This window comes from Budorcas taxicolor, chromosome 15 (genome assembly GCF_023091745.1).
Source record: "Budorcas taxicolor isolate Tak-1 chromosome 15, Takin1.1, whole genome shotgun sequence".
Classification (NCBI taxonomy): Eukaryota; Metazoa; Chordata; class Mammalia; order Artiodactyla; family Bovidae; genus Budorcas; species Budorcas taxicolor.
Window position 1 is genome coordinate 50,717,288 of NC_068924.1, and position 27,856 is coordinate 50,745,143.

A 27,856-nucleotide genomic window follows, 5' to 3' on the forward strand; every position below is an offset into this window, starting at 1 on the left:
CGACGAGAAGCCTGAGCATCACAATGAAGAGGAGCCCCCGCTCGCCACAACCAGAGAAAGCCTGCACACAGCAATGAAGACACAGCACAGCCAAAATTTAAAAAATAATAAGAAAACAAAAACAAGACAACAGCTACTGACAATACCTATTCAAGGGTACTGTGAAAAGTCCTGAAATAAAGTATTAAGCCATGATGTAACATAAAACACATCTATAAAACTGTTCCATGATTTCCAGCAGCAAATATTTATCTTCTTTACTCCACAGATAGAAGTCGAATTCTTTTTTCTTTTCATCTGGCATCAATATAATACCAACAAGTACTTTCTAGGACTGTAATTATCAAAATGCCATAAAATGCATTGATTTTTTTATAATGTGCAAAGCACTGTATTCCTCAAAGTTCACTCAATAAGTATTTCCTAAATGACTATATACAAATGATTCTGAGCCAATGACTCTGTCATTTCATTTCAGCATAGCAGCAACTGTGAGTTATTTATTAACCTCACTATGAAAAGGAGGAAATGGTTTAAGTAACTTATTTGGAGTGACTGTGTTAACAAATGGTAGAGCCAGAACTAAAACTCCAATAGTCTTATTCTGTTATTTCTTTACATACTACTTATAGTCTGTGAAAACATGTACTATTTCCAAAAGTGATAAAACATCACAGAACATGAGGAGGAATAGAAAAACAGAATAGAAAAAAGTAGAAAAACCAAACAATGGTAGCAAATCAAACTGCAAATAAGTAAGGAAATGGCCCAAAGTATTTGAGGCACAATCCAGAGCAGTAGCATCTATCTGTGTATCCTGTATAATTTAGTAATTATAGTCCCTTTCCTCAGAGGATCTCTTATCTCCTGCCATGGACATGCATCTTAGCACAAAATTTACCTCTGATCTCCTTTCACCCAGGGTTCAAGATGGTCTAGTGTCACTTTGCTATTTACAAGTAATAGGCATTTCAGAGACGATTCCCTACAAACAGAATGGCTTGCTTAACCGTATAAGGATCAGCTATTGGCGAATTAATGCTGTATAACAAACAACTTCAAAAATGCCAATGGCTTACAGTATTAAATACAAATTTCTTATGAACTCAGATTTGGCTGGAGAATCTCTGCTTTCAGTTTGTGAATCAAGTTCAGTTCTCCTTCACTTACCGTTTATTTTGGAACCCAATCCAAAGGGGCAGTAATTAACTGAGGCAATCTTCTTTTTTCTTGTAGGAAATGGGTAAAGTACAAGAGAGCTAAAAGAAACTTTGCAGGGCTCTTAAAGCCTCATCTTAGAAACTGCCTGCTGCCACTTCCATCTCCATTCTATTGGCTCAAGGAAGCCATATGATCAAGTCCAAAGTCAGTGAGTCAGAGATGAACATATCAGCCCAAGGAAAAGGATGGGAGAGGATTATTTGCTGAGAAATTATTCACTTTACCATAAGTTCTAACAGAAACTCCCACAAAAATTTCACTTGTGTTCAATGATTGTGCACATACAGCAAGGTGATGATGAAGTGAGGTGAAGAGGTGAAGTCACTCAGTCCTGTCCGACTCTTTGCAACCCCGTGGACTGTAACCTACTAGGCTTCTCCGTCCATGGGATTCTCCAGGCAAGAATACTGGAATGGATTGCCATTTCCTTCTCCAAGGGATCTTCCCGACCCAGCGAATGAACCCGGGTCTCCCGCATTGGAGGCAGACGCTTTAACCTGAAGTAACTACTATTAAATTCTCACAGGACAGCTAAAAAAAACAGAAAACATAAGAATGACAGACAAGATACAAAAACTTCTCAATAAAAATGGCTAAGTCAGCTATGTCGATACAGTGGACTCTCACAAAGGTAAAAGTTCTGCTGTGGGTTCAGAAAAGAATGGAGATCTGCTATAACAGTAAGATACATAAAAGACTTTGTGGTTTTGAATTTAAGTTCAATAAAAGCCACTAATGTAATATAGCTACCTGTAAGGATAATGCACCTTAGCCCATATTAACAGTAATAACATCACTGGGTGAACAATATATAAGAAATGCATAGTAAAACTTAATAAAAATTAAAATATAGAAGAAACAGACTGCTCTGAGCCAATCACACCCATAGGATTAATAAACTGGATTCTGATCTGAGTATCAATGTCTAAGGAATAATGACAGGAAACAAGATAGGTGAAAGGTTTAAAATTGAGTTACATAGGTCATTTAAGTGTGAACTGAATAAACTACAGAATTTTACAACTGGGAAGACTAGGAGTGGTGCATAGACTTGCAGGAAGAGATGAGAGCAAGCACACAGTTTTCAAATTCCTAAAAGACTGTCATGCATCCAAGATTACCTGGAAAAGAAGATTTTTGCCCAACATAAATAGGAACTTTCTAACTAGAAGATGAATGCCTTGATTGACACAATTACTATCAATGAATTTAGAAAGAAGTTTCATGGCCTCTGTATGAGTGGTTGCAGATTTTTTCTGTAAAGGGCAGAGAGTAAACATTCTTGGCTTTGCAGGCCATATGATCCCTGTGTCAGCTCTGCCAGTGCAGCAAGAAAGCAGCCAGAGATAACATTAACAAATGAGCACTGACTATGGTCCAATAAAACTTTACTTACAAAAGCAGGTGTCAAGCCAGATGGCTGCAGCTTGCCAACCTGTTTTCTATATTAAAAAGGGAGAATGGGACTTCTTCCTTGGTGTACAGTGGATAAGAATTGCCTGCCAGTGTAGGGGACATGGATCCCATCCCTGGTGTGGGAAGATCCCACATTTTGCAGAGCAACTAAGTCCATGCACCACAACTACTGAGCCCACATGCTGAAACTACTGAGACTGAGTGATGCAACTACTGAAACCCACACACACCTAGATCCTGTGCTCCGCAAGAAGAGCAGCCACTGCGGTGAGAAGCCCATGCACACAACAAGGAACAGCCCTGCCAGCGGCAGCTAGAGAAGGACCATGCAGAGCAATGACGATCCAGTGCAGTCATAACAAAAATAATAAAAAGTAAATAGAATAAAGCAAATAAACAGAAAAGAAAAAGTTTTAAAACATCAATGCTGAATGAAATAGAAAAGGAGAAAAGTAGATCTTTCCAAAACAAAGCTTAGTTGAGGAATTTAGAGGGAAGAGTCCTGATGTCTGCATTTACTTTGAAACACATCAAAAATAAAATGGAATACTAAATGAAAGAAAGACCAAAATATGGATAGATATGTGATAAAGCAAATATACTAAATGGTAGGGTATATATATACTTTATAGCAAGTATACTAAATGGTAGGTGGGTATATGGGTGTTAACATATTTTTCAACTTTGCTGCATGATTAGATGTATTAATAATAAAAGGGAACAAAATTAAGCATATTAACATTTTAACATCCTCTCAATATGACAACAGTTGAAAATTTTAGTGACTACAATACACTTGGCTGCAAAGAAAGAATTTGAAAGGAAGCACAAGTACAAATTAAATTTGTACTTGCTTCACAAGTACAAATTATTTGAATTAAAAACAGAAATAGAGAACTAGTTAACAGCACACAATGGAAAATTAAATAGAAGAAAAGGGGGGTCTCATTCAGTTTGCACTCATCATTTTTAAGGAGTCAGACTGAAACATGTATAATATCATATAAGAAATGAGTTGCCAGTCTAGGTTCGATGCAGGATACAAGATGCTTGGGGCTGGTGCTCTGAGATGACCCAGAGGGATGGTACGGGGAGGGAAGTGGGAGGGGAGTTCAGGATTGGGAACACGTGTACACCTGTGGCGGATTCATACTGATGTATGGCAAAACCAATACACTATTGAAAAGTAACCACTTGCTTATATTTCACAACTCATCGAGTTCTAATGTTTAAGTCACTAAAAAATATTATTTGGAGACTTCCCTGGTGGTCCAGAGGTTAAGAATATGCCGTCCAATGCAGGGAACACAGGTTCAATCCCTGGTCAGGGAAGTAAGATCCCACATGCTGCAGGGCAACTGAGCCTGTGCATCACAACTACTATGCAACGCAGCTACTAAGTCCATACACTCTGGAGTTCAAGCGCTACAACAAAAAGCCCGGGCCACAGTGAAAGACCCCACATGCTCAAACTAAGACCCACTGCAGTCATAACTAAAGAAATAAAATTATTTTAATATATGTTCATTAAAATTAGTTAACACCATTAATAACAGTTCAATACAAATGAATACTCCTTGAATCAATGTTTAGTTTACATTAGTTTGTGAATACTAAGAGTATAACTCTGCTAAATTATATACATACAATGTTTTAAAATTTGAATGCAAATGTCATTAACTGGATGTAAGAGTTTAATCCTACTATGAGAAATAGAGTTTCTGCAAATTATTTAAATATCAACTTCATTAAATGATTGATTTCTGAGACTATAAAGGAGAAATTTACATTACACAAGCCACTTGTGGCTATCAATTAATGGTCAAAAGATATGCTTTTCTTTCTTTCTAGCAATATCACTTTTTGGCTTAAAAATAACATTTTATTGATTCCTATTCTGAGTTGGAATTTTCATAGCAGACATGAAAAAAGCATTCTTCATTTCACCCATCAAATGTTATTTAAGTATTTATGATGTGCGAGATATTGTACTAAGTACTAGACATAAATCACGAGGGAAATATAATACTGTATTCAAGGACTCTCTAGGTGGGGAAGTGAGGTGTGAGTATTTCCTGGACAGTGTTACGGTTTCTTCTTTTAAAGCAAAAGCATTAGGTCACTTCCTGCTTTCTCAGAAAATCCATAAAGCAAACCAACTTAGAGAATTAGAAAGAGCAACAATTTATGTTAGAGTAACAGCAGTTTAAACTAAATTTAAACTTAAATTAAAATCAAATTTCTGTTCATTATTTTTACTCTTACATTACATTAAAAGGTTGGATGGAGTTTCACCCAATTTTTACATTATTTGGGACCAGCTGATTTAAAATAAGGCTATGCTGCTTATCCAGAAGCCACTTTGCAGGTTATGTAAAGAATTCATCAAAGAAACAGACAGTTCTACTTACTACAGAACTGATATTCAGATACAACAAAACAAGAGACCTATGTGACTGCTGATCATAAAAGACATAACATGTACATTAAGAGAAAAGATAAGTGATTTCAGATATGAATTTCAAATTCAAACTCAACTGAACTGGTGATTTAAAGTGCAAAAACGTCTCTCACGTGGGCAATACTTTGAAGCAGTGCTCTATTGAGGAGCACTCAGTTCAGTTCAGTTGCTCAGTCATGTCTGACTCTTTGCAACCCCATGATCTGCAGCACTCCAGGTCTCCCTGTCGATCACCAACTCCCGGAGTCCACCCAAACCCATGTCCATTGAGTCAGTGATGCTATCCAACCAATTTATCCTCTGTCGTCCCCTTCTCCTCCTGCCCTCAATCTTTCCCAGCATCAGGGTCTTTTCAAATGAGTCAGCTCTTTGCATCAGGTGGCCAAAGTACTGGAGTTTCAGCTTCAGTATCAGTCCTTCCAATGAACACCCAGGGCTGATCTCCTTTAGGAGGGACTGGTTGGATCTCTTTGCAGTCCAAGGGACTCTCAAGAGTCTTCTCCAACACCACAGTTCAAAACCATCAATTTCTTCAGTGCTCAGCTTTCTTTATAGTCCAACTCTCACCATCCATACATGACCACTGGAAAAACCATAGCCTTGATTAGTTGGACCTTTTTTGACAATGTCTCTCTCTGCTTTTTAATATGCTGTCTAGGTTGGTCATAACTTTCCTTCCAAGGAGTAAGCATCTTTTCTTCTCATGGCTGCAGTCACCATCTGCAGTGATTTTGGAGCCCAGAAAAATAAAGTCAGCCACTGTTTGCACTGTTTCCCCATCTATCTGCCGTGAAGTGATGGGACCGGATGCCATGATCTTAGTTTTCTGAATGCTGACGTTTAAGCCAACTTTTTCACTCTCCTCTTTCACTTTCATCAAGAGGCTTTTTAGTTCTTCTTCACTTTCTGTCATAAGGGTGGTGTCATCTGCATATCTGAGGTTATTCATATTTCTCCCAGCAATCTTGATTCCAGCTTGTGCTTCCTCCAGCCCAGCGTTTCTCATGATGTACTCTGCATATAAGTTAAATAAGCAGGGTGGCAATATACAGCCTTGACGTACTCCTTTTCCTATTTGGAACCAGTCTGTTGTTCCATGTCCAGTTCTAACTGTTGCTTCTTGACCTGCATACAGATTTCTCAAGAGGCAGGTTAGGTGGTCTGGTATTCCCATCTCTTTCAGAATTTTCCACAGTATATTGTGATCCACACAGTCAAAGGCTTTGGCATAGTCAATAAAGCAGAAATAGATGTGTTTCTGGAACTCTCTTGCTTTTTCTATGATCCAATGGATGTTGGTAATTTGATCTCTGGTTCCTCTGTCTTTTCTAAATCCAGCTTGAACATCAGGAAGTTCACGGTTCACGTATTGCTGAAGCCTGGCTTGGAGAATTTTAAGCATCACTTTACTAGCGTGTGAGATGAGTGCATTTGTGCGGTAGTTTGAGCATTCTTTTGCATTGCCTTTCTTTGGGATTGGAATGAAAACTGACCTTTTCCAGTCCTGTGGCCACTGCTGACTTTTCCAAATTTGCTGGTATATTGAGTGCAGCATTTTCACAGCATCATCTTTCAGGATTTGAAATAGCTCAACTGGAATTCCATCACCTCCACTAGCTTTGTTGGTAGTGATGCTTCCTAGACATGCATTTAACAATGGATAATGATTCTCTTACACAAAATCAGGTGAGCTAGTTTCATTTGTTTATAGATCTATTTCTCCATTACACTACGACTTAAATACAGTAAGCATGTCCTTTTTACTTTTATGAAGAATGTAACAATTCAATTCCATCACAAAGAAACAGTGTTACATGATTCCTGCTAATAACTACAAATTAATAAAAATATTTTACAGAGACTGCTTCTCTTCTTTCAGATTTTTAATATCCTAGAATGCATGCTCCTCCTTTATTACTAAAGCTTAAATTATGCTGCTTGCTGCTGCTGCTGCTGCTAAGTCACTTCAGTCGTGTCCAATTCTGTGCAACCCCACAGACGGCAGCCCATCAGGCTCCACTTCAGTTCAGTTCAGTCGCTCAGTCGTGTCTGACTCTTTGTGACCCCGTGAATCACAGCACACCAGGCCTCCCTGTCCATTACCAACTCCCGGAATTCACTCAGACTCAGGTCCATCGAGTTGGTGATGCCATCCAGCCAACTCATCCTCTGTCGTCCACTTCTCCTCTTGGCCCCAATCCCTCCCAGCATCAGGGTCTTTTCCAATGAGTCAACTCTTCGCATGAGGTGGCCAAAGTATTGGAGTTTTAGCTTCAAGAGCAGTCCTTCCAATGAACACCCAGGACTGATCTCCTTTAGGATGGACTGGCTGGATCTCCTCACAGTCCAAGGGACTCTCAAGAGTCTTCTCCAACACCACAGTTCAAAAGCATCAAATCTTCGGTGCTCAGCTTTCTTCACAGTCCAACTCTAACATCCATACATGACCACTGGAAAAAGCATAGGCTTGACTAGATGGACCTTTGTTGGCAAAGTAATGTCTCTGCTTTTCAATACGTTACCTAGGTTGGTCATAACTTTCCTTCCAAGGAGTAAGTGTCTTTTAATTTCATGGCTGCAATTACCATCCGCAGTGCTTTTGGAGCCCAAAAAAATAAAGTCTGACACTGTTTCCCCATCTATTTCCCATGAAGTGATGGGACCAGATGCCATGATCAAATTAACTACCTATATATACCATTTTTAAAAACTCTACTTGTATATTTGCAAAGTTCTAGTGAAGGACAGTCAATGGGTCACAAAGAATCAGGCACGACTTAGCAACTAAAGAACAACAAGGCCAATTAAAATGTTACTTTCCATTACCCATACAAATTTTTCACTTCACTTTGAAAAGGAAATATTCCAATGTTATTAAGGACATTCTCACCACCTAAGAACAGCTGCCACATGGTAGGTCTTCAATGTTAGCCAAACTACACTGTTAATAAATACTATTTGCAAAGAGACTGAATGAAGAAGCTGCACCAATATGTATTTGGTCCCTGCAGTGTTTCAATATTTATTCAGCAGTGTCACCAAGTCCCACTCCAAAAACATCTGTCATCAAACATGAACACAAAACCATCATGTTCAAGACCATGTCATCTTCTTCCACTAAAGATACTTTAAAGGTTTGATTTTCCCTATAACCAGTCATCATAAATGGGATAGATGATACTCTATCAATTACATTCATCTTTATTAGCAGTCACTCCATTTGGGGGGCTCTCAAATAAAAATCGATCACTGGCCATTTGTTCTGAATGATCTACTTTAAGCTGCTAATAAACAAGAATGGATATTGTAATCATTCTGATTCTCTAGAGGTAACTCTAAAGTTTTCAGAACTTCCATGAGAAATTTTTGGTACTTAATGGTTTTAGTTTTTCAATGATCCCAGATGAACAGAAGGATACAATTTATTTCTATATTCTGGCCTTTGGCTGAAAATTTAAAATGCAAACAAATACTAAAATTATATAAAACTCAGAACTTTAGGAAAAGGCACATTTAAGAGACCATCATTCTTTATCTGCGTAGATTATACAAATGTAAATTTTGAGTTAAAGAAGAAAATCTATAAATACTAGCTACTGCCACCAACAGAAACTGGCTTCTGTTGGTACATAAAGAAACAGTGAGAGAGGAAAGAAAACATAGGCTTTTGGTCAGACACCAACATTCAGACTGCGTGAGGGTTCCCCTTTCTGAGTCTTGGTGACTTTTAAAGTACAAGATATAATAGTATCTTACAGTGTTTAAGAATTTAAATAAAATAATGATGTCTAGCAAATACTTAGTATTCCAAAAACTATGGTTATCGTAAGTTAGGAGGGAAAAGATCCTCTTTTCAATCATATTTATACATGTAGCTACATCAAGCGTCTCAAATTAATACCAGAATAAGAAAATTACCATCGGTTACTATATTAGTTTCCAAGAGCTGCTGTAACAAAGTATCATAAACTAGGAGGCTTAAAAGAGAAACAGGGCTTCCCTGGTGGTCAGTGGTAAAGAATCTGCCTGCCAATACCAAAGACATGGACCAGTTTGATCCCTGGTCCAGAAAGATCCCACACAACACAGGACAACTAAGCCCATGCACCATAACTACTGAGCCTGTAATCTAAAGCCCGGGTCCTGCAACTATTGAAGCCCGAATGCTCTCAAGCCTATGCTCCGCAACAAGAGAAGCCACTGCAGTGAGAAGCCCATGCATCACAACTAGAGAGGGGTCCCTACTCGCCACAACTAGAGAGAGCCCAAACAACGAAGACCCAGCACAGTCAAATAAATAAATAAATTTTTTTTTAAAGAAATGTATTCTTCCAGAATTCTGCTGTCTAGAAGTCTGAAATAAACGTGTCAGCAGCCTTGGTTTCTTTTTGAGGCTCTAAAGGAGAATATGTTCCTTATGTACTAGCTCTCAATCAGAGCTTCCCACGTAATGTATTGCATCCCCACAGTAATACCAGGAATGAGAATACCTCAGCCTTTCAGTGAACTAAGAGAGGCATGAGGCCCTGAGATGCCAGGACTGCCACTTCTGCATTCTTTAAAAGTTTTACAACACTTTTTCTAAAAGTCATGAAACCAGTCAGGCTTATGCTATCGCAACTTGGCATTAAGTTCTGAGGTTATCACTGCACAAACGACTATGAAAATCAGCTAATACATAGTATATACTACATATACTAATATTCAATTTTAAATAGACAATCTCAGATGTAACCTATTAGTGTAACATTGTTATAACTGGATATCATCACAATTTGCCCATCAATCACCTATAAAAATCAAACTGACTAGATTCTTGACTTTAAAACTTACTAGTCCAAAACATGATTAAAAAGTTATATACACAACTTACATAAGGTGCCCACTCTTGCCACTTCTATTCAACATAATGCTGGAAGTAGTAGCAAGAGCAATCAGACGTGAAAAAATAAAGAAAAGGCATCCAAATCAGAAAGGAAAAAGCAAAATTTTCTCTGTTTACAAATACATAACCCCATATGCAGAAAATGCTAAAGACTCAATTAAAAAAAAAACTATCAGAATAAATGAATTTATTAAAGTTGAAGAAAACAAAAATCAACATACTAAAATCAGTTGTGCTGCTTTATATCAACAACCCATACAAAAAGAAAACTAAGAAAACAATCTCATTTATGATAACATCAAAAAATATTCCTATTTTAACAATGCAAAGCGTGTACTGTCCTGCTATATCCACTATCCTTATTAACAGGTTCTTTTTAAAAAAACTAAGCAGAATATACCCTATTCAAACATGATATAACACCACTCAAAGCCTAGTTCTAACCTTTTCTCTTCTCCTTCTGGGACTCCTACAATGTATAATTAGTCTGTTTGACAGTATCACAGTTTCTTTAGGCTCTGTTTTCTTTTCTTCAATTCTTTTTCTTTCTCATTCTCAGAGTTAATAGTTTTCCCTCCTGTCATTTTTCACTTTTTCCCTTTAAGGAGCCAGCCATTAAAGAACAGAGAACCCTTCTACATGGTTGATGGGAATGTAAATCGGTATAGCCACTGTGAAAAACAGTATGGAGGTTCCTCAAGAAACTGAAGATAGAACTACCATATGATCCAATAATTCCACTCCTGGATCTGTATGAGGAAAAAACGAAAACACTAATTTGAAAAGATATATGCATCCCAATGTTCACAGCAGCACCATTTACAACAGCCGTGATAACATGGAAGCAACCCAAGTGCCCATCGAGGAACAACTGGGTTAAGAAGATACAAGATGCACATGCACGTGTGGCACATGCACTGGAATGTGAACTCATCCGTAAAAAAGAATGAAATACCTCCATCTGCAGCACTGCAGACACACCTACAGAACATAATGCTGCGTGAAGTCAGCCACACGGAGAAAGAAAATCCTATGTGGTGTCACTTATATGCGGGAGCTAAAAATACAAACCAAGGTACAGGCAAAACAAAGAGAGACTTGAAGATATAGAAAACAAACTTGCAGTTACAAAAGGGAAGAGGAAAGGAGGAAGGAAGAAATTACGGGTATAAAATTAACAAACTACTATACATAAGAGAGATAAGCAATAAGGATTTATTGTACAGCACAGGGAATTATACCTAATTTCTTATAATAACCTATAATGGAATATAATATGCAAGAAACTGAACCACTATACTGTATGTACACTGGGAAACTAATAAAAATATTATAAATTGATTATACTTCAATGAAAAAATAAAAAGTAAGATTTAAAAGTATATCCTGCATATAAATCCTCAATTTTATGTGTGATCAGAGCTAAATAAGTTCTTAAAATTAAAACAAATAAACAAGCAAGATAATAAAACTAAATATAACAAAGTTTCTAAAAAAAAGACAAAACTTAATAGCAAATCTACATGCCAAAGAATACTAACATTTACTCATATCTACCACTGTTTCTCCTAATAGTTCTTAAAACTTTAAAAATCAAACTATGTATATCAAGTATTTTGAGGAAAAAAATTTTGTCTGCTTTTCTCCCAAAATTTATTTCTAATTATTGTTGCATAAGTTAAGGAGTTCAAAAGTAAAATAATTTTAAAACATAAGTATCAACATGAACACAAAATAATCCTCAACTTTTTCTCAAGATAGTTATCTTCACTGCTCTACAGGACAAGGCTAGCAAAATAGAGAACTCCAAGTATATAGTCCACTATTTTAAATAACTTTACCAATGATTCTTTAAGAGCAATGGCCAGAAAGCTAACTGTACACAACTAAATTAAGTTACATTTGAAACTTTTACTGTGAGGAAATTCACCAAAAAAGAACCCTGCCACACACATAGGATAGTAGGTAGTATGCCCAACTCTTCATAAATTTCTTTCTTAAAAGAATAAAATTAGCAAAAAGTTGCACTTGAGGTGTGACTGTATGATACCACAGGCTTTTTGACAGGGTGTCCGTATTTGCTCTGTGTTTGTCCTCAGACAAGGAGCCGCCCTTAAAGCCCACAAACTTTTCCTGCTCTTTCTCTCCAGCCACAGTAACCTTCTGTATCCTTCCTTCACTAGCAGCATTCTGCCAAAGACTACAGGAAGTATATTAATACACAGAACTCGCCTTTAGCAACTTCAGTTTGAGTATTCCAAATAATTTTACCAATACCTCAGTGGTTAGCTAACTGTAGTTAAAAGCCAGACTAAATTTTACCCTAATACTTAATGCTGTTTAATGACTCACATTGCTTCTGTGTTTTTGGAGATTCATTTGCTCTATTTGAATAGATATGCCATACATCTATTATTTCTGGAGAATTACAAAATGCATTTCACAAACCGTGCTTAAAAATAAAACATTAATATTCTTATAGGAAATTGAAAGTAGCAAGAAACCTGAAAAAATTCAGGGCTCAAATTCCTTCAAGTGTAAATAAGGATATACAGTATTGTTTTCTTTCTTTCTTCTAACATTCCCCTAGAAATCTATTACAAGTTTAGTCTGCATGTACTTGCTGCTGCTGCTAAGTCACTTCAGTCGTGTCCAACTCTGTGAGACCCCATAGATGGCAGCCTACCAGGTTCCCCTGTCCCTGGGATTCTCCAGGCAAGAACACTGGAGTGGGTTGCATGTACTTGAGGTATTATTTTTCAAGTTGCTATCATCTGATCAATCCCACTTGAATTCTTTTCCTTCATATTTTTCTATTGGGACAGCTCATCTATATGATCTCTAAATCTCACAAATAATACTCAAACTTTTTGGTGCATTAATTCTTTGTGTAGATGATGACAACATATATCACAAGTAATAACTTCTATAAAGTAATAACTTCATTCTTTTCAATTGACTATAATGCCACATCAGTTGTTTTGAAGAGAATTTTTTTTTAAATTTTATTATTATTCATTTTGGCTGCACTGCACAGCCTATGGGATTTTAGTTCTCCAAACAGGAATCAAACCCTTGACAGAGTGCAGAGTCCTAACCACTGGACCACCGGGGAACTCCCTGAAGAGAATGAATTTAATACATTTAATTGGAAGTTAATATACAACCACAGAAGTTCTGTAAGTGCTAGGACTTTTTTTTTCTTCTTTTTTGGGCACTCATATCCACAGAACCTGGAAGAGTGCTCAAAATATTTTCTCAACACATGAAAAGTGGTATATCTTTAAATAAACTAATTTTAAAATAATACTTTTATAAGAAAATCAGAGTAATTCCTTATAAAGCATAGATTCCCCATTCACCTACAGTTCAACTAAGGAAATTATCAATATTCATAAGACTTAGCTCCTGACAGAGATGAACCAAAATATTAAAATACTTAAAAGAATATTAAATACACTGCTATAAATGGATAACCAACAAAGACCTATCGTATAGCACATGGAAAAAAGAATATTAAATATAAAAAAGAAACAAAACATAACTACCATATTTTAAAAGACTGCTTTAAAACTGGAAAAATTGATAAAGAAAACTAAAAATTCAAAGAAGTTGTTCACATAAATTATGATCCCATTTCTTTTAAATATATTTAAATAGTCTTGACTGTTTAGATGATATACCAACAACAAATAGCCAAAACTATGGAATGTCCCAGAAAGGAAGTGTCATTATCAAATATTATCCATCAGATAGTTGGCAGCATGAATGTTCCACATACTTTCAATTTAACAACTAGCAGTCTCTCTAAAGGAAATTTCCACAGCAAAAGATAAATGTTCTGATTTTCAGTGGATTTTTAAATGTGTATAAATGAAAGCTAAGAATACACCAGCTTTGACGTTTTAAAAAATTTAATAATTTAAACTGAAATGTGTAAGTTAAAATTAAAACATTCTCAGATGTTTAATTTTTCTTGAATTACGCCTTGCAAATATTTTTAACATAACAAATATTCATTTTTCTAGCGTGAAAAAACCAAACAAAAAACAGAAAAGGCATAAGATAATCTTGAAAACTGATAAATGATAAAATGCTCTACTATCACTGTTAAAGATTCAATCAGGCTAGAAAACTAGCAATATCAGTGATGTGCTCTAGTTTATCTGTCACCACAACAAACCATAAAACCTCATTAGGCTCAACATCACCTGTGCAGTATTTTTGTTAAAATTTTAACCTAAATCTAATCATGAAGAAAAAAACCTGGATTATTCGTAAAAGCTTTTTATGAGACAAGTGACCAGATAAGTAAAACAGATGAGAGAAATCAAATGGAGCAAACTTTCAGTTACAAAATAAATGAGTCATAGGGATAAAATATACGGTTGTGAATATATATACTTGTAAAATCTATTCACTATTATTTATACTTGTAAATACTTCAAAATATTGTGATTATTTTCTTCCAAAATGTTCATAAACTTCTTTGTAGTAAGAAGCAACTCAGCTCCTCATCTGAAAATTCAAATGGAGTAAAAGGAGGAAAAAAGTGAGAGAGCCAAAGAAATGGAGAATGCAGGGATACCAATGCTTCTCTCCAACAACCATATCTGCCCTTAAGCCAAAGAAGGATGAGAGGATGGGGACCTTCACTTGCAAGCTTACCTGTGCATACTCTCTTTCAATAGCAGCCTTCTTCTGACTGAATGTCCTAAAAACACAAATAAAAGTAAAAATTCATTACCGAAAACATAACAATAATTTTACGCAAAGTTATCAACATATCCTCAAACACTGTTTCATAAGCTGTGTGAGGGAAGGCACAATATGTCAATGATCTATGTATCTAAGAATACCGCTGACACCACAGACTGGAGTTAAGACAATCTTAGGACATTCAAATCCTAGCTCCACCACTGATTAGCTGTATGACCTTGGTCAAGTCACTTGACTTCTCTGTGCCTCAGGTTTCTATTTGGTAAAATGGGTATCGTAATAGTATCTACCTCATAGGGATAATGTAAAATTTATATAAATAAATGTAAAAAATAAATAATGTAAAAATATATAAAGTGCTCAAAATAGTGTCTAGCACAGAGTAAAAGACAGGTGTGTGCGCCTATTAGCTACTGTCATCAGTATGGCTAGTGCATAGTAGGTATGAAAATGCTTACTGAAGATAACAACATAGAGGGAACCACAGAAAACAAGGTAAAAATCAAAATTTCATCAGCTTCCCAGCATGAAATAGTCAAATCATTTCCTTCATTCTAGTCTTTTATAAGAGTCAAGAAAGTACAAGGGCACTACATGTTATAGTATGAGAGCCTTTTTCACACATGTATTATATTTCACAGATTTTACAGTGAACAATTTTGACAAGTTCCTCTGTCCATGGGATTCCCCAGGCATGAATACTGGAGTTGGTTGCCATGCCCTTCTCCAAGGGATCTTCCCGACCCAGGAATTGAACCCGTATCTCTTGCATCTCCTGCATTGGCAGGTGAATTCTTTACCACTAGCACCACCAGGGAAGCCCCATTTTATGATATTATTATTCATTTTTTAAGTAATTAGCAGTATTTTCTTCTATCTTAACAGTACATGAAATAACAGTGGACCTTACAAACCACCGCTAGTGGTAAAGAATCTGCCTCCAACGCAGGAGACCCAGGTTCAATCCCTGGGTCAGGAAGATCCCCTGGAGAAGGGAATGGCTACCCATTCCAGTGTTCTTGCCTGGAGAATTCCATGGACAGAGAGGATCCTGGTGGGCTGCTACAGTCCATGGGGTTGCAAAGAATCCAGCTTGACTCAGCAACCTTTCACTTTCACTTCTTACAAACCACAGGCAAGGTAGAGTCAATGAAACATAACATTAACAATTAATCTTAAATATACTGAGTTTAACTGGAGGAGGGCATGGCAACCCATTCCAGTATTCTTCCCTGGAGAATCCCATAGACAGAAGACCCTGGTGGGCTACAGTGCATAGGGTCACAAAGAGTTGGACGTGACTGAAGCAACTTAGCACACATGCGTGCATATTGGGTTTAAAGGCTTTTCTGTGAGGTGTCAGGTACCTGTGTTCTTAGAAACACTTCAAAAAGGCAGAGATATCAAAGTGAAAAGTGAAAAATATAAAGAAAAGAGCTGGAATAGAAAAAAGGCAACAAAACAAAACTTATTCTAATAATTATTTAAATTTACCAACATAACTATTCATCTCTTATATAAAAAATAAAGGTATTTAAGATTTTGCTACATTTGTTTTGGATGAATAACTATTATTTAAATTTAAAAAGGAAGGAAATTCTGACATACACAACAACATGAATGAACTGTGAGATCTCTGAGATCATTATGCTGAGTGAAATAAATCAGTCACAAGAAGACAAATACTGTGTGATATCATTTATACAAGATTTGACTTAGAGCAGTCAAAATCACATGGACACAGAGTAGAATGGTAGTTTCCAAGAGCTAAGAAGAGGGGATAAAGTAGTTATTACTTAATAAGCACAGAGTTTCAGTTTTGCAAGATGCAAAGAGTACTGAAGATGGATGGTCGTGGCAGTGGAACAAAATGAATGTACTTAACAGCACTAAACTATACACTTATAAACAGTTAAGATAGCAATTTTTTAATGGATTTTTCCATAGGGGAAATAGTGGAAACAGTGGCTGACTTTATTTTGAGGGGCTCCAAAATCACTGCAGATGGTGACTGCAGCCATGAAATTAAAAGATGCTTACCCCTTGGAAGGAAACTTATGACCAACCCAGATAGCATATTAAAAAGCAGAGACACTACTTTGCCAACAAAGGTCCATCTAGTCAAGGTTACGGTTTTTCCAGTGGTCATGTATGGATGTGAGAGTTGGACTATAAAGAAAGCTGAGCACTGAAGAATTGATGCTTTTGAACTGTGGTGCTGGAGAAGACTCTTGAGAGTCCCTTGGATTGCAACAAGATCCAACCGGTCCATCCTACAGGAAGTCAGTCCTGGGTGTTCACTGGAAGGACTGATGTTGAAGCTGAAGCTCCTATACTTTGGCCACCTCATGCGGACAGCTGACTCATTTCAAAAGACCCTGATGCTGGGAAAGATTGAGGGCAGGAGGAGAAGGGGATGACAGAGGATGAGGTGGTTGGATGGCATCACCGACTCAATGGACATGAGTTCGGGTGGACTCCAGGAGTTGGTGATGGATAGGGAGGCCTGGTGTGCTGCGGTTCATGGGGTCGCAAACGGTCAGATGTAACTGAATGACTGAACTGAACTGAACTGAAAGCAAGAGAATGGAGCAAAAAATCTTCTGATAATCTTCATATAAGACGTAAAGGCATTTGTTAATAGTCAACAGCAGTTTCTCATAAAATCTCTTTTAAGATATTAATGGCTGCTGTTACTAAAAGATGAACAAAAACAAGTGCCAGCAAGGACCTAGAAAACTGAAAACTCTCATACAGTGCTTATAGCAATGTAACATGGTACACCTGTTTTAGAAAATAGTCTGTTAAGTGAGGAGGTCTTAGGAAGCCTCCAGATTTGCAATTGGTATCAGGAGTGAGAATTGTCTGGGGGCTCCCTAACTCTGTAATTCATCACCAGGATAAGCAGAACACCTAAGAACATTCAATTTATTAATGGTGGTAGTAGAGATGGGACATCAAAACCATAATGATGAATATTAAAAATAAACACACCCACCACAATGGCTAAAATTAAAAAGACTGATAAGTATCAGTAAAGATAAAATGCAATGAAACTCTACATGTTGTTTGTGGGAATATAAAATGGTACAACCATTTTGAGGGAAAAGAAAAAAACATATTCTTATGTAACTAAACATCTATCTTGACAGATTTCCAATGCTAGAAATTTACCAAGCGAAATGATAGCAAATGTCCACAAAAACACTTGACAAAAATATTTATAGCACTTTTATTCACAAATAGCCCTAAACAGGAAATTATACCAGTGGGATAATAGGCCAACAAACAGTGATACATTCTTACAATGGAATAAAACTGAGCAAGAAAAACAAATGAACTATAAGATGATCACATTTCTACTACTCTGAGTTAGTTGACCTCTTATTTTACAAATAACAAAGTTGAACAATAACATCAGAATATTAAAAAAATCATTCATTAGCACAGATAGCAAACCAGGGTAAGGGAACTACTACTTATTTATCAGGACACTGGTGACTCTTTCATAAAGAAAACTTTACAATTTTGTCCTGGAATATAACAGCTGTTTTTAGAGATATTATTACCAAAAATATGGCAATAGCATTAAAATGATGACATGAGAATACAAAAAAAAAGTTTATTTTGAACAAGACAAGTAGAATGAACAACTGAAGCTATACAAATCTGACAGGAAATTATTTTGCTCCTAATAGAAAATATTAATTCACCAACATTCATTGAGCATCTTCTGAATTTCAGGTATTCTACTAAATAGGCACTGGGTATGTAAAAATGAATGAGACATGGACTCTGCTCTCAAGGTATTTATTAGTATAAGATAAACAAATGATGCCAAGATCCACAAATACTACAGGCATAGAGTGAAAAGTAGAAAGCATTTTTCTTTCTTATTAATTAGGTAACCTTGGGCAAGTTAATTTTCCTGATCATGTTTCAGTTTCCTATCATGAAACAGGAATAAAAAGAACATCTATCTCATACAGGATTATTGGTAAAGCACTTAGACTTGGTACACAGCAAAAACTAGAAAAGTATTTACTAAGTGAAAATATCATGCCCACAGTTTATAATTATGACATTTAATCCAGTTAAAATATTAAATATGCAAAGCACTACCAAAAAATATATTTAAAGTACTTCTGGTCTTAAATAATAAAGTCAGAATCTCCCTTCTCCTCTCAGAAATTACCCAAAAGCAACAAACAGAATAAAAAACAAAATGTAAACATGATCTCCAATAAAACTAGGAAACATGAAATGTAAGTGGAAGAGAGGCCTGAGGAGAGACAATTAAATTGGAGAAAGAGGGTAAACTATAAGACATGAGGTTACAAAACTCAAAAAGATGCAGGGAGTACATTTCTTCAACTGCACTTACTGAGGTATAAAATTTAAACCACATTCCCAACAACAAGAACAAGGGACACAGGCTGGTGGAGGAAGCTTTGCTGTTTAGTTTGAAGAAATAGAGGAGAAAGTATTAAATTAGAAATCACACAAACAATTTACACTGGCAGAAATTAGATTGCTGGTGTAGTAGGAAAAAAAAAAAACAGTGAGATAGCCTGTTCTATGTAGCCTGCAGTAGCCAATCTTCTCTGGCTGAGGAGAAATAGAACAATTCATACACTCAATCCTGGTACAATGAAAACTACTGTAAATGTCAAAGACTGTAACTACCCTAAAAAGTTGTATTCTAAAAAGTTTGGTATCCTAAAAAGTTGTACAGGAAAAACCCTCTTCATTCAAAAATAACCCCAAAGGGAGCAAGAATAGATCTATGCAAATATAAAATTTTAAGAAGAAAAAAAGGCACAGGAAAAAGAGAGTAGCTGAGAAACATTCATGAGAAAAATGCTGCCATAGAGCAGATGCATTTTTAAAACTTAAAAAATAAACAAAAAACCCCAGTGAGGCAAACACTGCTTCCAGATATGCTTATAGAGTGTCAAAGTCACAAGAGAGTAGCTGTGGTGAGTGGGCAGCCAGTCTTGTCCCTTTAGGAGGAAAGCTTTTTAGCCTTTCACCATTGAGTATAAGGTTACTTGTGGGTTTTTCATATGTGCCCTTTATCATATTAAGGAAGTTTCCTTCAATTCCTAGTTTACTGAGTGTTTTTATCATGAAAGGGTATTGAATTTTGTCAAATGCTTTTTCTGCCTCTACTGAAATGATGTGTTCTTTTTCCCCCTTCATTCTATTCCTTGATTTTTTTATGTTGAACTTTTGCATTCCTGGAATCAATTTTTCTTTGTCATTGTGTATAATCCTAATATGTTGTTGGACTCAGTTTGCTAGTATTTGTTAAGGATTTTTACATCAAAGTTCATATGGGATACTGATCTGTAGTTTCTTGTGGTATCTTTGTCTGACTGGTTATCAAGGTAATAAGGACATCATAGAGTTAGGCATGTTCCCTCATTTTCTGTTTTTTTGAAGATTCTGAAAAGGACTGATGTTCTTTAACCAGTTCTTCTTTAACCATAAGGTAAAATTCAAGCATGAATTTTAGTCCTCTCATTCACATCAGAACATGACTACTAGAAAAACCATAGTCTAGACTGTAAGAACTTTTGTTGGCAAAGTGATGTCTCTGTTTTTAACACGCTATCTAGGTTTGAAACAGCTTTTCTTCCAAGGAGAATCTTTTAATTTCATGGCTGCAGTCACCGTCTACAGTGATTTTGGAGCCCAAGAAAAGAAAATCTGCCACTGCTTCCACTTTTCCCCCTTCTAATGTGTATATCCATTCATTCTCCTGTTGAGTCTTTTCATGTAAAACTTACATAAACTAAAATCACAAATTTTATATATATATATATATATATATATATACAGACACATATATAAACATATATACACACACATATATATTTATACACATAAAATGTGTGAGTTTGGACAAATACATATATCTGAGTAATCCAAATGCCCATCCAGGTACAAATAGAATGATAGCTATACTTTCATACTCCTTTCTTTCATACTCCTTCCTACTCAATTCCCCCACTTAACCTGCAGAGGAAACCACTCACTAGTTTCTTTTCCATCACAGATTGGTTTCGTCTGTTCTAGACTTCATATAAACAGAATCATACAGCAGGTACTCTCTGGTTTCCTTCACTCACCGGTGTGTCCTTTATTCACACTGCTGTATATATCCATAATTCACTCCTTTTTACTACTGAGTAGTATATATGGAGTTTTCTTTTACAGGTGGAAAGAGGGCTTCTCTTTATTATTAATTCTATTTTTACTGCATTGGGATCAGAGAATAGGATGATAATTATAATGATGACATTAAACATTTCCTGAGCCTCAACCACGTGCAAGGCCCTGCTCTGAACAGTAATCCTTGCAACTCTGAGCGGCACACTATTATCACCTCCATTTTATATATGAGAACACTAAATCACATATGTCAGGTAACTTACCCAGGGCTCATGGCTAGGACAGAACCAGAATTTGGTCCCTGAGCCCTCTCTTAACCACGTACTACATAAAATGCATGTATAATTTCCATGGAATGTGTTGATATTTCTTTTATGAACTAATAATGATATAATCAACTTCTGTGTTTGAAATGAATATATTTTGCATATTAGACACAGAATCTATCAATATATATGTAACTAAGCTTATTAATTATGGAATTTAAATACTCCACATGCTTTTTAAAATTTGTTTGATGTCAAAATCTCCCACTGTGACTACAGATTTGTCAGTTTCTCCTTACAATTTTGCAAACTGTGCTTTCTTGTTATTAAGTGAATAAATCTTCATGCTTATTATTTCTTTCAGGTGAATCCACTTAACTTTAAGTATTTCTATTCCTATTAATGATTAGACTTTAATTCTATTTTATCTAATAATGGACTATCATGTCTCTTTAAAGTACTAGAGTATTTTTATAGTTTTATATTCAATTTTTGGTATCATTAGGTTTTTTACATACATCCCATGAGTATGTACCAATGGTGATTTTTAATTTTTAGATGAAAAAAAGACAAAGTTAAACAACAAATTGGAGGAAAGCATTTGCATTAATCAAGCAACCTAAAATATTAAAAACTCCTACAAAACTCCTAACATTCAAACAGAACATTAGATTAAGGACATGGTGTGGTTTGAATGTTTATATCCTACCAAAATTCCTATGCTGGAATCTTAGTAACAATACTAATGTGATGGTATCAGTCAGTGGGCCTTAGGAAAGTGCTTAAGTTATGAGGGTGGAATCCTCATGAAAAGAGTCAGTGCCCGTATAAAAGAGGCTTCAAAGAGATCCCCAGCTCTTCAGTCTTGTGAGGACACAGCGAGAAGATGCCAGCTATAAATGAGAAAAGAGGCCCTCACAAGAGAACACAGTTGTGTTGGTGCCTTGATCTTGATCTTACCAGCATCCAAACCTGTAACTAATAAATGTTTGTTGTTTATAGCTACCCAAACTACCGCACAATTGCACTCATCTCACATGCTAGTAACGGAGAAGGCAATGGCACCCCACTCCAGTACTCTTGCCTGGAAAATCCTATGAACGAAGGAGCCTGGTAGGCTGCAGTCCATGAGGTCGCTAAGAGTCGGATACGACTCTGCGACTTCCCTTTCACTTTTCACTTTCATGCATTGGAGAAGGAAATGGCAACCCACTCCAGTGTTCTTGCCTGGAGAATCCCAGAGACGGGGGAGCCTGGTGGGCTGCCATCTATGGGGTCGCACAGAGTCGGACACGACTGAAGTGACTTAGCAGTAGCAGTAGCACATGCTAGTAAAGTAATGCTCAAAATTCTCCAAGCCAGGCTTCAGCAATACGTGAACCGTGAACTTCCTGATGTTCAAGCTGGTTTTAGAAAAGGCAGAAGAACCAGAGATCAAATTGCCAACATCTGCTGGATCGTGGAAAAAGCAAGAGAGTTCCAGAAAAACATCTACTTCTGCTTTATTGACTATGCCAAAGCCTTTGACTGTGTGGATCACAATAAATTGTGGAAAATTCTGAAAGAATGGGAATACCAGATCACCTGACCTGCCTCTTGAGAAATCTGTATGCAGGTCAGGAAGCAACAGTTAGAACTAGACATGGAACAACAGACTGGTTCCAAATAGGAAAAGGAGTGCAACGCTTACTCCTTGGAAGAAAAGTTATGACCAGCCTAGATAGAATATTCAAAAGCAGAGACATTACTTTGCCGACTAAGGTCTGTCTAGTCAAGGCTATGGTTTTTCCTGTAGTCATGTATGGATGTGAGAGTTGGACTGTAAAGAAGGCTGAGCACCGAAGAATTGATGCTTTTGAACTGTGGTGTTGGAGAAGACTCTTGAGAGTCCCTTGGACTGCAAGGAGATCCAACCAGTCCATTCTGCAGGACAGCCCTGGGATTTCTTTGGAAGGAATGATGCTAAAGCTGAAGCTCCAGTACTTTGGCCACCTCATGCGAAGAGTTGACTCATTGGAAAAGACTTTGATGATGGGAGGGATTGAGGGCAGGAGGAGAAGGGGACGACAGAGGATGAGATGGCTGGATGGCATCACTGACTCGATGGACGTGAGTCTGAGTGAACTCCGCAAGTTGGTGATGGACAGGGAGGCCTGGCGTGCTGCGATTCATGGGGCCGCAAAGAGTCGGACACGACTGAGCGACTGAACTGAATCTGTGGTATTTTGTCAGAGCAGCCCCAGTGGAGGAAGATAGCACAGATGATTAACAAAACACATAAAATAATGTAAAATAGTCCAATATGAAAAAAAAAACCCTGATCTTTCTAACGACCAAAGAAATCCAGATTCAAACAATAAGACTATTCTGCCTATAAGATGACCAATATTAGAACATCAGGATAATATATTGCTATTCCCACATGTGGAATATCTATCAACAGTGGGGGTGGGGAGTAAGGAAAGGTAATATGGCAACAAGTGTGTAAATGATCTTTTAAACAGTACATAATGTTTGATCCATCGATTCCGCTTCTACAAATTTATCCTAAAAAGATAGTTACATAAATATATAAGGATGTGAATAAGGATATCAATGACCATGCTACACTGCAAATTAGGTACTATATTGTAGTACATGGTGTTTATGTAAACAAAGGAAAAGAAAACTTTCAACAACAATTTTTAAAACCACATTTTAAAAATTATTAAATATTTATTTGGCCAACGATACCTCATTCAGTAACTAATACTTCTTCAGCATCTACATACCAGTCTTGCTCTCAAAAAGCCCACAGGATGGAGGGGAAAACATACCAGAAAACAAAAAATTGAAAGATAGAAGATTAATATACCACATGACAAGTGCTCTAAGAGTGACAAGGGGGATATATGGATACACAAGAGCTGGTTCACTACAGCAGAAACTAACATAAGATTGTGAAGCAACTATAGCCAAATTTAGAAAAATGTATTGACAGAATTTGTTGGGATAAAAGTAAAAGATATTACATGTGAGCCTTGCTCCAAAGAAGAGGGACAAGATTCCTCCCCATTGGTTACAGCTTTCTCGGGAAACTGAAACATTTACAGGAGTGATGCAGGCAGAGTCCTCATACCATGCAGTGGGTCCCACAGTGAAACCCACTCATTAAGACTTGCTCTCAACCTGGGGTGGGGGTTGGGGAGGGGTCATGGGTAAGAACTGGCCATTCAGTGATCTGAATATCCACAGTGGTCTCAGACTAACAAAGGAGAAACTGAGCCACATAAGAGGGCTGAAATGACTCTAGGGTGACTCCTAGAGATGTTAAACTCACAAGTAGCACACGGATTTCTGTTTGAAACATTGTTAGTTTTAAATCTATGTTTTCCCGATATAAGGAAACCCCTCCCCTCAAGCTAATTATGACTTACAGAACTTTGGCAAATTAAACCTTTGCAAGCAGAATTGAAACATGTATCTTTTTTCTCTACCTGATCCTTCCAGAGTCTGAAAACACTCAAGTTACCAGCAGTTTTATCAGATAAATTAGGAAGGCCATCTCCTAACAGGAGCAGGAATCTCAAGGTATTTCAGTTCAGTCACTCAGTCGTGTCCAACTGTTTGCGACCCCATGAATCGCCGCACGCCAGCCCTCCCTGCCCATCACCAACTCCCAGAGTCCACCCAAACCCATGTCCATTGAACTGGTGATGCCATCCAGCCATCTCATCCTCTGTCGTCCCCTTTCTCCTCCTGCCCCCAATCCTTCCCAGCATTAGGGTCTTTTCCAATGAGTCAACTCTTCACATGAAGTGGTCAAAGTACTGGAGTTTCAGCTTCAGTATCAGTCCTCCCAATAAACATCCAGGACTGATCTCCTTTAGGATGGACTGGTTGGATCTTCTTGCTGTCCAAGGGACTCTCGAGAGTCTTCTCCAACACCACAGTTCAAAAGCATCAATTCTTCGGCACTCAGCTTTCTTTATAGCCCAACTCTCACATCCATACATGACTACTGGAAAAACCATAGCCTTGACTAGATGGACCTTTGTTGGCAAAGTAATGTCTCTGCTTTTCAATATGCTATCTAGGTTGGTCATAACTTTCCTTCCAAGGAGTAAGAGTCTTTTAATTTCATGGCTGCAATCACCATCTGCAGTGATTCTGGAGCCCAAAAAAATGGAGCCACTGTTTCCACTGTTTCCCATCTATTTCCCATGAAGTGACGGGACCAGATGCCATGATCTTAGTTTTCTGAATGTTGAGCTTTAAGCCAACTTTTTCACTCTCCTCTTTCACTTTCATCAAGAGGCTTTTTCGTTCCTCTTCACTTTCTGCCATAAGGGTGGTGTCATCTGCATATCTGAGGTTATTCATATTTCTCCCAGCAATCTTGATTCCAGCTTGTGCTTCTTCCAGTCCAGTGTTTCTCATGATGTACTCTGCATATAAGTTAAATAAGTAGGGTGACAATATACACCCTTGATGTACTCCTTTTCCTATTTGGAACCAGTCTGTTGTTCCATGTCCAGTTCTAACTGTTGCTTCCTGACCTGCATACAGGTTTCTCAAGAGACAGGTCAGGTAGTCTGGTATTCCCACCTCTTTCAGAATTTTTCAGTTTATTGTGATCTGCACAGTATTGGGGGGACTTCAAAAAGGGAGGAATTCACCTAGATCTGAAGGTGAAATATGTGGCAGGCCTTTGGCACGGCTTTCCTGGATCTAAGAGGCCAGAAAAGCTGGCCTCTTTTACTTTTAAAAAGTTTAATCTGAAATTCCTTGTAAAAAGTTCCAGCAAAGCCAATTTTTTAAAAGCCCATGTGAATCATCAGGCCAAGTTTATTGAAACCAGATTTATTTTGCAAACAAATTAGTCTTAATTTGGCTATATTCAGTAGAAATGAGGGTAATTTTAGAGAGAAAAGTGTTATGTTTCAGTGGATATTAAATTCTAGTTTTGAGAATTGAGGTCTGTATTTACTGCCTAAGATGTACTTCTCAGACAGCTCCTTGCTGTTATGTTTTATTATTGTAAAAAATAAATTCAATTAAGAAATAATTCAATTAAAAGTTTAATTGAATTATTAAAAGAAGTTCATTTCTAAAGCTTATCTAAATCTTTGGATGAAAATCAGATGCCCATGACCTGAAACCAGGGTATTGTGTATACTAGAAAGGACATAATTTAAAGGGCAATCTCTTGCCTAGATGGAGGACACATCAAATACTCTTAACTACCTCCTGCACAGCAAAACTGAAGGGAACAGACTCTTGAATTAATATTTACACTTAGAACAAGCCCCTGCACAGATTGGCCTATAGAGAGGGCGGTTGACCTTAAAACAAGGCCAAACAGAGAAGACACTACCAAGCCAGGATGAGATGACAAAACAGGATGAGAAAATGACCACATCTGACCCAGGTTACTCAAGATCCAAGACCAGGCCTATATACCAATTACTTTGATATCTGCTCACATCTTTGCTTGCTAACTAAATGCATTTCACAACCTTATGCACAGTTAATTTAATTGTTAGCTTTATGGTCAATTACCTGTATCCAGTATTTTCAGGCTACCCTGGTGGATTTCTCCACTCCAAGGCTCTAACTGAATAGCCCTTAGGAAATTTACTCTAGAAAAAAGACATAATTCTGTTCAGGCAACTAGCTGATGTTATTAGCTGGGATACCCTGACCCGGCCAATTAATAATACCTGCTATGTATGACCCTGGCCATAAACATAAATTTGTTTTCAAGATCACTCAAACTCAATCAGAACAGCAAGCAAAATTTCAGCCAAAAATTATAACCTCCCTCAATTGTGGAATGGATTCATGTGGTTGACACCAGGCTGCAGTCATTTAGATTTAAGGCTCCCTTTATGTCAGGAATCAAGAGGCCATATTAATAATACTAGGAAATTGGGCTGGGTGCCTATGAATAATACCAAAATATAATCTCCCCAAAGATAAAGACTGGTACAGAACAGACTAAGTAAAACGATCTAAGAATACACTAGGCAACGCCTAGCAGAAGTTCTTGGCTTAAATTCTTACTTAATGACCTTACTAACTTGTATTTTGCCTGTTTTACAAAATTATTCTTTCTTGCATTACCAAATGTGTGCATGAGCCTCTGATAAAATGACTACTAGGTGACTTGAAGCAGCTGTCTAAATAGTTCTATATAAGGTCAGTGATTTTAACAGTTTAGATATGGGAAGAAGCAACAGAGGGAATCATTTCCTGGGCCATACCAGGTGGTATGATAGGTGGTCCATAGATTTCAGCTACTATTAACAGGGCCTAGTCCAGTAAGAGCAAATTGTATGGCTATCAACAAAATCCCTGCCTGACCTAGGAATGAGCATTCCTAGCACCATGGGACAAAATAGAAATGGTCATGAGTGCCTCCCAAATCACAGTAGAATTTATGACAAGGAGGGGACTGAGCTAACCAAAAATTGTCCCTTACCATCTGCCTCTACAAGGATTAGGTCACTGCCAATGCAGCTGCTAAACTTCAAACAGCCTGAATGAGTGTGATAAGAGTGGAGATAAGGAATCAGGCACTCTGTTCTCTGGAAAAAAACTGGCAGAACAGGACTTCTCAAGTCCTGTTAGTTAGATATCTTCAGGAGAAGATTTTACGAGCCAAATTTCTTACATTTTCTCCCATCTAGAAAAGCACTAAAATCATTAACAGAGACATATGCTTCTTGT

General features: G+C 37.2%; 1 protein-coding gene across 1 annotated transcript in view; it reads right to left on the bottom strand.

The window, feature by feature from the left end:
* FCHSD2 (FCH and double SH3 domains 2) overlaps positions 1-27,856 on the bottom strand; it is a 240,911-nt gene that overhangs the window by 190,087 nt on the left and 22,968 nt on the right. The window contains exon 3 of the mRNA XM_052652842.1: positions 14,652-14,697. Coding sequence (XP_052508802.1) covers positions 14,652-14,697 — 46 coding nt within the window. The remainder of the gene's footprint in view (positions 1-14,651; positions 14,698-27,856) is intronic.